The sequence below is a fragment of the Palaemon carinicauda genome, chromosome 42 (genome assembly GCF_036898095.1).
Source record: "Palaemon carinicauda isolate YSFRI2023 chromosome 42, ASM3689809v2, whole genome shotgun sequence".
Taxonomy (NCBI): Eukaryota; Metazoa; Arthropoda; class Malacostraca; order Decapoda; family Palaemonidae; genus Palaemon; species Palaemon carinicauda.
The window spans coordinates 4822809-4835308 of NC_090766.1; the positions used below are offsets into that span (position 1 = coordinate 4822809).

Here is a 12500-nt window from a genome sequence, read left to right on the forward strand (position 1 = left end):
TTTGGAATATGTTTTAGATAACCTTAGGGCAAAGATTTTAGAAGAACAGTTACATATCCCCATTCCATTAGAACCTTTTTTGGCATTAGTTAGATTGTGCGTATCTACTAATCTTTTTTACTTTAACAATATTTGTTATAGGCAACTGTTTGGTGTGTCTATGGGTTCAAAATTATCGCCCATATTGTCCAATCTGTGCATGGCGTTCGTGGAGAAGAGTATTTTAGAACATTGTGATCCACAATTTAAGCCACTGGTCTGGGTCAGACTTTTTTATGATATTTTTATTCTTTTCAAAGGAGACAACGCACGGCTACAACAACTAGTTGACCGAGCCAATAGCATTGTACCCTCTATAAAATTCACTGTTGAACTGGAGGAAGATAATAAGCTTGCATTTTTGGATGTTTTGGTTATTAGAGATAACGTAAGTAACAGGTTTAAATTTTCAGTGTTTCGTAAAAGTACTAATGCTGTGGGGTACATTCATTTCTATTCCTTTCATTCATTGAGGGTAAAAGCGAATATTATTGTCAACTTTTGTCTTAGAGCCCTTCGTATTTGTGATATCAAACTTTTAGAGCTTGAGCTTCAGCATATCTTCAATGTTATTAAGGGTCTGAAATATCCCACTCACATTATAGAAAGAGCTGTCTCTAAAGCAAAACAAATATATTACGGTATGAGTGTAGCATGTAATCCTAATGTGGTCAAAAATAAGAAGTATTTATCCATAGCTTACAATCCGAAACTGGAAAATACCTGCTATCATGCAAATAGTAAGCAAAAAGAAATTCAAATTGCTTTCAATTTTAAAAATACTATCAGAAATCGGTTAGTGTGCAATAATAACAATGGTATTAGGAAAACACCCGGTGTTTATCAAATTCCCTGTGCCAATTGCCCTCAGAAATACTTTGGAGAAAGTGGGCGGGGTTTGGATGTAAGACTTTCTGAACACCGTAGGGCCTATGAACTCCATGCAATGAATAATGCTCTTGTTTCACATTCATTCGCTCCAGGACACAACATCAATTGGAATGGTGCCTCTGTCATTTTTAAGAGTGGGTATGTTGGTGTTCGTCGCTTAGTGGAAGGAGCTGCTATTAGAAAGGGGTGTGCTTTTAAAGGGAACAAAACCTTCACTGATCAAGATAGTTTTACGAATTCTTTAATAATTGACCACTTTGTCCACGATTTTAGGACTCATATGTCTGGTGATTGTGAGACCCCTGATGTTGCTCCCACCTCTTTTATCACAGATGACTGAGTTTATTACAGCCAGTCATGGCACCGATGGAGTGTCTGCTCAGCTGGAATCACCTGAACGACCACTTCGCCGTTCCAGCCGTCTCGCCAACAGAAACAACCGGACAGGGATTACCTGACCAACACTTAGATCCATCCGCCTTGAACCAGTTGTTATTATTATTTTTTTTTTTACTGTTGTAACGATCCCTCCGTTGTTTAACCTCTATGAGCCTTAATAGAATAAAACGAGGAATGAAAATAAAACGAGAGGTTTGGGGAACAGAAAAGGCTTTAAAGATCTTGGATGAGGGCAGCGTCAGTATGAGGCATTATTTGCTTGTTACTGAAAATACTAATGTTACATACGGCAAGGTCCTTTCTAAAGTTGATACTTTTGTTATGAGAATGAGGTTGGGGTATAATTATTGTTGGCAATATATTGATGGTGATGGTATACCCTGTAGATTGTGTGGTGAAGCATACTCGCATACTCTGCATCATTATATGTTAGAATGTGATAAACTTAGGGAATTTAGAAAAGTTTCTATTAATAGTGTTACTGAGCAAGTTTGCTTTGTGTTAAATAATAATATCGCAAAAAAAATTGTTAACAAGTTTCCTAGGTTTTACTGGAATAGATAAAAGAGCATTGTAATAAGTTTTGTTGGGGATGCATTAGCATGCTAATACATCCCATTTGATGTATCTATATGTCAATAAACTTTTTTGAATTTGAATTTGAATTGTTTAACCGTCAGTAGGACTGAAGAGGGATACGGAGCGGTATCCGAAAGTCTCTCCTTGTATATTTTCCACCATTTTACAATAATATATTGTAACACTACTGTGGCTTTTGATTGTCAATATTATAGCCTCGTTACGGAGGTTCCTTAGTTCATTATTATTATTATTATTATTATTATTATTATTATTATTATTATTATTATTATTATTATCATTATTACAAGCTAGGCTATAACCCTAGTTGGACAAACACTGAAAAATTCAGCAGTGAAGAAAGGGAACGAGTAAATAAACTGCAGGAGAAGAATAAAGAATCAAAATAAAATATTTCAAGACCAGTGACAACATTATATTAGATCCTTCACATATAAACTATAAGAACTTCAAGAAGGGTTTTGAAGTTTATAATGCCTTTACCTTCATACAGGAATATGTTTTTAAGAGAGAAAGAGAGGGAACCGAACAAAGCGAGAAGAGGCTGCGTTAAAATCGACACATATTGTTCATCAGGAGAACATGGGACTAATACCGTGCTGAAGGCGAGCTCACTTCCCAGCTCAGAGAAAACCGTTTAGTTTCCGTAACGAATGGATGGGAAAGCCTGCGATTTTTCTTTCAAGTGACTCCCCATCTCCACCTAAAAAATACACAAAAAAAGGGGAACGGAGAGAGAGAGAGAGAGAGAGAGAGAGAGAGAGAGAGAGAGAGAGAGAGAGAGAGAGAGGTTACGGAAGGCTTAGTATGGAACAAAATGCCTTAAATTCTGCTGCCGGCCTACTTTTAAAATGAATTTAAACAGAGAGAGAGAGAGAGACTACGTAAGGTTTAGTATGGAAGAAAATGCCTTAAATTTAGCGGCCGGCCTACTTCAAAGAGGAATTTAAACAGAGAGAGAGAGAGAGAGAGAGAGAGAGAGAGAGAGAGAGAGAGAGAGAGAGAGAGAGAGAGAGAGAGAGAGAGAATAATGAACACCTTAAATGTACCGTTTTAAACATACCGATAGTATTGAACCTCATGATGGAGAAGGCCTGGCTATTAGAATTAACTCCCTGCCTAGTCTTACGAACAGGATAGAATTGTCCAGGGAGATCTGAATATAAATGATTGTCAGTGTTATGAAAAATCTTATGCAACATGCATAATGAACTAATTGAACGTCGGTGCCAAATATCAATATCCAGATCAGGAATAAGAAATTTAATAGACCGTAAGTTTCTGTCCAACAACTTAATGTACATGTCCAACTATTTCAATAGATTTGATTCCTCGGTATCAGACAGTTGCACTTTGGTCTCCAAAGTGAATATGAATTCTTATGTATATCAGTAACATAATCCTATTGCATAAGAAGATTAATTCTCTGAAGTTGCAGTCGCTGTCATATTATAAAATTTTCATAATAGGATACCAATTGTTTTGTTTTTATTTCTTAAACAGGAAAAAAGGAAAAAAAAAAGAAAAAGTCACCCTGGAATGATTCCATTTTATCTGGTTAAAAACACTTTCTCGCCGTGATGTGGAGTTTGCCAGAAGTTTTATTGCCATTAATCTGAATCTGGGTTCGTCAGTCATCGGGAAACTGTATTCTGTCCATATGAAGTCAGATATTTTCTGACATTTTCAAGCTGTAACAAGAACTCTTGGAGATTAATGTGTTAGATGCTGTTCCAGAATATATTGATAAGATCGGATTAATATTTTTTTTTTCATCATTATTAATCTAAAGGTAATTTACTTTTCAGCCCTTAACGCTTAAAATGGAGAGAGGTTATTTACAACCTTGCGCCACATTGTGTTACCAATCAGCTTGACAAAATCTCGTCATTGGCAATAGCTTTTTCCTATCTTATCTGAATAGGAAATCTTTAGATTCTTTATCGCCCTGTTTATGAGTTTTTGCCTAAAATAAATATTTATATATGCCGAATTTCATGGAACACTAAAATCTAAAAACAAAACACCAAATAAAGTAACTATACCAAATCACAAACACCCTGTGAATATTATACGTTCTCTATAAACGTCACCTGTAAATTAATCTTTTATAAAAGTTTGATTGCCAATTTCACTAAGGGGAGTTCAAATTAATAAGGATTCTTTCATTCTACGAAGGATTTCACAGGTTACAACTGCATATTGACTCGAAACTCTAAACTGTTCTCTGTTTATCTGAAAAGAAAATATACGAAAAACTGGAAGCGGATGAGAATTTTTGTCTATAAAAATATTCCAAATGTTAATTAAGTGGGATTTGTGATTTAGGAAGAATTTTCTTATTACCTTCCTATGATTTTCTAAAAAGATGAAAGAATGAAAATGTATAGAGTTGTACTTTCAGGAATCCATCCGCCAACGAAGTTGGAGAGGAGGTTATGTTTTCGACCGTTTATTATTATTATTATTATTATTATTATTATGATTATTATTATTATTATTATTAAATGCTAAGCTACAACCCTAGTTGGAAAAGAAGGACGCTATAAGCCCATGGGCCCAAACAGAGAAAATAGCCCAGTGAGGAAAGGAAATAAGGAAAAATAAAATATTGTAAGAAGAGTAACAACACTAAAATAAACATTTCCATTATAAACTATAAAAACTTTAACAAAACAAGAGGAAAAGAAACTAGATAGAACAGTGTGCCCGAGAGTACCCTCAAACAAGAGAACTCTAACCCATGACAGTGGAAGACCACAGTACAGAGGCTATGGTACTACCTAAGACTAGAGAACAATGGTTTGATTTTGGAATGTCCTTCTCCTGAAAGAGCTGCTTACCATAGCTGAAGAGTCTCTTCTGCCCTTACCAAGAGGAAATTAGCCACTGAACAAAAAGAGTGCAGTAGTTAACCCTGGAGTGAAGAAGAATTGTTTGGCAATCTAAGTGTTGTCAGGTGTATGAGGACAAAGGAGAATCTGTAAAGAATATGCAAGACTATTCGGTGTCTGTGTAGCCAAAGGGAAAGAACCATAATCAGAGAGAAGGGTCCTATATAGTACTGTCTGGTCAGTCAAGGACCCCAAACAAAGACAGTATCTCAACGGGCGGCTGGTGCCCTGGCCAACCTACTAAATATTTGTCTGTTCATTTGTTTGCCTGTTTATGAACAACTTCCTGATCACAATTTTACTCATAGAGTAGTGAAACTTTCAATGATTATGTGTTATGTTGAGACGTGAACGTGATTCAATTTTGAAAGTCATAAGTCAAAGGCCAAAGTGAAGGTAGAGCAAAAGTTCGACCGAATTAATCCTTATATTGAGAAATAAGCTGCCGTAGCGGAGGTATGCTCTCTGATGAGTTCCCCTCTACTTTTGAACTGTTAATAAAGAGGGATACTTGAGATAATGAGTATCAATAATACCTCATACATATTAATGTGTATGCACTGAATAGGCAAAGGCTTTGGAAGTTGAAGGCGCCTCTTGCTCAGTATTAGTATGCTAATAATTTTGATGAAATAAAATTATTCAATTTTAACAATTGTTCTCTCTCTCTCTCTCTCTCTCTCTCTCTCTCTCTCTCTCTATGTAACCAGATTGGCTAAAAGATACAATGACAATAAATACACACACACACACACACACACACATATAAAAAAAATGAAGAGAATTCAGAATCAGAACAGAATCCTCTGTACCTTCAAGCAAAAGAACTCCAATCCAAGACAGTGGAAGAACATAGCATAGAGGCTATGACACTACTCAAGACTATGGAACAATGGAAAGCAGCTATAATTTCTGATTAAAACCAGGGGAAAATTCTATAAATAGCATTTTCCTATCGAAGCTCAATCTACCTGATATACGACCCGAAGCCATCGATCTCACCCATCATAAGACCTTCATAAAACATTTAGTGGAATGAAACTACATCATTATGACGGCGTCCCTGAAGCAGCAGGCTCCAATAACAAGGAAACAAGAGGCCTTTATTACCGTACGTCAATATCCATAAAGAGTAATTGGAGAAGGATAGGATACCACAGGAAATGTTTGTTTTGATAGGGATGTAGCCGAGTAGTTTCTAGAGGCACTACGGTCATTGGAACCGGGTCATAATCAAAGTAATCCGGGTTTTAAAAGCAATCGGCACTAAAGATAATCACACGAGGCAGAAAGTTCCATCTTCGAACTTTCTCCCATGGCTTAGACCTAAGAAAAAGTCCTGCTATTGAAGGTTCCTTCTGGTATCCTCGAAATAATAGCTGAGAGAAAAAAAATAAAAACAGAAAAAAAGAAGGAAGGAGAATCGATAGGAAAGGAGGAGCCTCAGGTCTAAGGCTTTGGATCTTTCAGTGTCTTACTACATCACGGCGCTTTGTTTTATGGTTTATATATTGGCTTATACATACATACATACACACACACACACACACACACACACACACATATATATATATATATATATATATATATATATATATATATATATATATATATACATATATATATATATATATATATATATATATATATATATATATATGCATATATATATATATATATATATATATATATATATATATATATATATATATATATATATATATATATATATATATATATATAGACTTCAGGAACATGTGGTGTAAGGCCTATTTTCAAAGATGCTTTCGAGTGTTGCCATATAAATTAGTGCTGCCATATGAGTGGTTCTACTTTGAAGTTTTAAAGCGATCCGATCATTTCTTTTGGAATTGATATATGTTTGTGAGTGTGTGTACATACGTAAAAGAGAGAGAGAGAGAGAGAGAGAGAGAGAGAGAGAGAGAGAGAGAGAGAGAGAGAGAGATTTAGCTTTCTCATTGTGTAGATGAACTTAATCTATTCTAAGAATCAATTGAATATTCTGAGTTATTTCAACTACATGCTTCGATAGGAATGTTAAGAGAACGGGGAAAATAAGATATTTGGCTCAAATAAGAACCAAAAAAGAAAACATGAAAATAGAGAAGGAAAATAGAACGATAGAAACGATAAGAAAATATAAAAATGACTTCCCAATTTTGTCAATGAGGCTGAATTATTAGATGGAATGTTGGCTTTCGATTAAAATGCAAGGAAGCCAATTTTCAGAACAAACAGAATTTGAAATACAATTCAAATTAAGAAATAATTGGAAAAAAATAAACTTAATAGATTCAATTTTTGATAACCGTTATCAAAAAACCAAAATATCCAAAATTTAAGATCTTTTTTTCCAATGTAAAAAGTGTTCTTCACAAGCGAATATTAATTCCCCCCGGCATTCCAGTCACTAATTCCAGAACGGCGAGGAATTTTGGAAAACCGTTTCTATCGGATAAGTGTTCGAGACTCAAACTGAATTTTGGATATCCGATAATACAACTTCGAGAATTAGGTTACTGATGCTATAACCTGGTTTCGTATTGGATTAGTTCCAAGAGTTTTTCTTCTTCTATCGGTTTTCCCGCTGAGTTTTCAGCGAAAATAAAAAGAATGGGCAAATCCGAAAAGGGATTGGTTTTGATGTAGTCTGTTCTCAAACGTTATTTTTTTTTTCTTTTTAAACCTGCTCACGAACAGCAGAGGAAAGGGACAGTAACAGTAGCCTAGCTAGTAGGACAATGCCCAAGAGACTGACCATATATGCATATAATCAGCGTCCAAGCACCCTCTCCACCACGCTATGACCAGGGAGGGACAGACATTGGCTGCTAATGACTTGACGGGTAGACCTTCTGAGTCCTTTGTTCCTTAGCTCATAGGAATGGTGAGGTTGAAGACACTACAAGAAATTATCGAGTTTGAGCAACACTTGAACTCCAGGAGCGTTTCCAATAGGCCACTGCAAACTAATTTTCTATAACTATTTCACCGAGTGTGAAAAACCTGGATAAAGGAATAAGAGGGAAGAGGATTATGGTGGTGGCTATTCTCTTTATGAGGTAACATCGGTCATAAAATCTTGCAACAACCCGAGGGAGCTAGGTGCAAAAATTACGAAGTATGAATTCTTATGGAGTGAAAATATATTTCTAATTATGCATAAGTGGATCATTAAATCTAATCTTAATAGCCTTTAAAAGGCGTCAGTAAAAGATGAATGAGATACTATGATTTTTCTGCCTGTATTACTATGGCTCACCAGACGAATCCTGACTTGCATAACTTTCCACATGTTAGACGGGTCAAATGAGAATTTGGGATTTTTCGTCTTACACCTCGCTACCATCTTTTCCAAAGTTTCCTATATGATTTTTCTTACTATCAGTTATCTAATTGTTAATATAAACAGAAAAAATTAAAGGAAGCTGGTTGCAAAATAACTTAAACATAAACCCTTACTTCATATTCAAATTCTTTCTTGCCCATAAAAGTTTTTTCTAGTAAATTTATCATACATCGACGACTACTAATCTAATGACGTCAAATTATTCAGCAGCCAATCAATGATCCTACACAACTTTCATTAAGGAGAATATTAATGTGGTACCAAAAGACTATAAGATTATCTGTTATTCAGAAAAGAAATCATGTCAAAATAAAATAGAAATTTAAACTTTTATAGTGAATTTCTACTTTCAGTGAGGAGAATACTAACGAGGGTGGAAAAAAATTAAGATTATCTGGTATTAAAAGAGAAAATCCTATTAAAATGAAAAGAAAAATAATAATTGTAAATTTTATAGTTAATTTCTTATTTGCCTATTTATATTTCATATTGACACTGAAATACATTAAGTACCTTATTCTGTACCTCTTAAATTTATTACCTATAATCAATTTATATATAACAGCATTCAAGCACAAAAAGAAAAGAATATTTAGAAGGACATATAATAATATAAGGGACTCACTACTAAAGAAAACTATGCAAAATATGTAAAGGAAACTTATATCACAGTAGCAGCGTGTAGCTGAACTATATTATTATTATTATTTCTATTATTATTATTATTACTACTACTACTACTACTACTACTACTACTAGTACTACTACTACTACTACTACTACTACTATTATTATTATTATTATTATTATTATTATTATTATTATTATTACTTGCTAAGCTACAGCCCTAGTTGGAAAAACAGGGTGCTATAAAGGCCAAAGGGCTCCAACAGGGGAAATAGCCCAGTGAGGAAAGGATATAAGGAAATAAAATTAACTACAAGAGGAGTAATGAACAATAAAAATACATATTATAAAAACAACTAATTCTCGCAGGAAACCCCCCCCCCCCAACTATCTTTATCACGGTTCTTATAATAATTACGAAAGACAGTATACCTCACATAGTAACATAATTATGCATCCCAATTTATTTCCCGTGTTTCCTAAAATTCTCATTAATTCACAAACTTTCAGAATAGGCGTTGTAAGCTCCAAGGAACACCGGAGGCTCAAATAATTTATAATTCGAGGAAGAAAAACTGCACTTAATTTCTGTTCTGCTCATGAATATATTTTAGTAATAAGCTTTTAAAAGACGTTAATACAAGCGTATGCCCTCCCAAATTATCGCCAGAAGTAGGCAATTCAACTCCGGGACACACCACCAAAGTTCACTCATTAAGCCAAGAAGGATATTATGCTAAACGTTTGTTTAGCTTAAATTAATCCCTAATGGGAGACTAAATTTGACAAAACACCCAATATATATATATATATATATATATATATATATATATATATATATATATATATATATATATATATAGTTTATATACCATACGTGACAAAGAGCATATGTCTGCCTATACTGTATATATATATATATATATATATATATATATATATATATATATATATATATATATATATATATATATATATATATATATTTGAAGTTAAGATACACATTCATATATAGATATGCATATTTATCTATCTATTAATCCATCTATTTATCTATCTATAATTATGTCTGTGTATCCTCAAAGTTATATTTATTTATAATGACATCCTTTCGACATAAATTTTCTATTCAGTAAGTTTTCCCGTAACAAGTAATTACCTGCAGCATGATCCTTTACATACTCTGATTTGGGATTATGAAATAATGTAAATGTCAGCAGTGTTTCTAAATGTTTATACTTCAGAATTACATAGCAAAGACTATACAAGCCAAATTTATTGCCTCAGGTTTCAATAGTTTACTCATATAGTATATGGTGAACATCAAGGTAAAAGCAGTATGATTCTGGATATTTTGCTGAAAATTACTCAATATTCAAACCTATATTCAATTATTCAGTAGCCAGGGGATTTTTTCATTATGAATTAGATAGTTACTATAGTCAATTCTTTTTAGCGAGGCCGAATTGCTCCGACTCGTAGTGGTGCCCTTTTAGCTCGGAAAAGTTTCCTGATCGTTGATTGGTTGGCCAAGATAATTCTAATCAATCAGATAGCAGGAAACTTTTTCGAGGTAAAAGGGCACTTCTGCAAATCAGTGCAAATGCGCCTCATTAAAAAAATTGAGTATATATAATTAGTATTTCTTTAAAAAAGTAGTAAAAGGTTTTTAAAGACTGTTAATAACCTAAATAAAGAAGACCACAGAACACACTTAAAAATGGAAGAAATAAGTTCGATAGTTTTTAAAATCGAGATTAAAATTAAAATCGAAGAATTTCCAATGGACAAGTTTTGGCTAAAAAAATCTTGTAATGGCATTTTCGCTTTCCCAAGGGAAGGAGCCAAAATGTCTTTGAATTAACGGAGGAAGCAGGGGATACAAAGGATGACATCAAGAAAACTATCCACTCAGATCTTAATCGATCTTTATGGAATATTTTTTTTATAAGACACAAGGAAGTGATAAAAGAGTGGATGAAATTGCTCTCTGATTGCATTAATGACAATCTCTGCTATTTTGAACAATGGAGATGTGATAATCTGTAATTATGAGAGACAAGATCAGAGAGGGATAAGGCATGTTATGAAAAAGGATAATCTGGATATTGGGATAAAATACTTTGACAATTACCACTTGAAGACTAAAACATAAGAAGAGAGAGAGAAAGTGATGAAAAATTTGTTTATCGAGGAAATGTTTGATGGGGAATATTGGGAAACTATTTAATCTGATATTACAGGAGGGGATTTGGTGTTGCTTTTTCAGCAGAAGGAAGATTATGAAAACTAGATCATGTTTAAAGATGCAGAGGAAAATAAGTTTTTGAGAAAGAAATGAGATATTGTTCACGAATATAATAATTTTGATGTAAAAGCACTTTAGGTGAATAGATCAAACACGTGTGTAAAGCTAATGAAAATCAACAAAGTTGAATTTTTGATCACCGAAAGAGAAAAGAATAATAATTATCGTACTACATGTCCTTAAGGTTTCAATATATTTCAATACTGTGTTAAGATATCATTGAGCCAAGGTGACAAATGTCCTTTCCAAAATTAGATTAAATTTTTTTCTAGAGCAGTTGCCTTATGCGAGTGGCAACTGGTTACAGTGAAAGATACGAATCCATAGGATCATATCTATTCTGTCTTATGTAATTCTTATTAAGACTGTAATAGCTTTGTTTAAATATATGTTAAAATCTTTGTTTCATAAAAGCTACTAAATTGCATCTAATAAATCACAAGATCCTTCTTCTCTAACAGAAAACTCACTAAGAACATTCATGAACTTGACTACTTAACATCATCATCATTATCATCAGCCGTTAATAGTCCACAGCAGAACAAAGGCCTCAGACATGTCCTTCCTTTCGCGTCTGTTTATGATCTTACTGCACCAGTTCACACCCGCAAACTTTCATAGTTCGTCAATCGGTCGTCTTATCTTCCTTTCCCTGCTTCTTTGCCAATCACTAGGGACTCATTCTGGTATTCTTAATGTCAATCTATTGTGTGTCAATCTTATTATATGTCCTGCCCATGTCCATTTATTTTTCTTTTATATTGTTAGAGTGTTCTCTACTTTAGTTTTATCTCGTTTCCATGTTGCTTTTTCTCTGTCTATTAGTGTTATTCCCATCATTATTCTTTCCATAGCTCTTTGAGTTGTAACTAGCTTATGTTCTAAGGCTTCAGTAAGGCTTCAAGTTTCTGATGCATAAGTTTACACTGGTTGGACCATCCCATTTAATACTTTTCTTTTAAGAGAAAGTGGCATTTTACGTATCATAATCCCATTTAGTTCACCAAATGCTCTCCATCCCAAGCTTATTCTTCTCTTTCTTACATATTATTAGAATATCCTCGATTTTAGTTTGCTCTCGTAACATAAAAACCATATAAAAAAAATTAAAAGATATATCAACCATGTTCTAAAAATGCATTAGTGAAATGAACTGATGATAAATTTAAATATCCCGAATCTCCATAAACATAAATAGGCGAAAACTTAATCTTTCTTACTTATCTCACTTGACGGGTTAATGAACGTGTTAGTCTAATAAGCAATTAACTCAGATCGTTTTTCTTTGATCTTTATTGCTCTTATTGATGTGCGTTGCTTTTATAACTTCCCAACTTTACACAGTCAAGCATAGTGTGTTGATTTTTTACGT

At 33.7% G+C, this 12500-nt stretch overlaps 1 protein-coding gene across 1 annotated transcript in view; it reads left to right on the forward strand.

The window, feature by feature from the left end:
- LOC137632855 (uncharacterized) overlaps window positions 1-12500 on the forward strand; it is a 20948-nt gene that overhangs the window by 1172 nt on the left and 7276 nt on the right. Inside the window, exon 2 of the mRNA XM_068364951.1 lies at window positions 300-427. Within this exon, the coding sequence (XP_068221052.1) occupies window positions 300-427 (128 nt within the window). The remainder of the gene's footprint in view (window positions 1-299; window positions 428-12500) is intronic.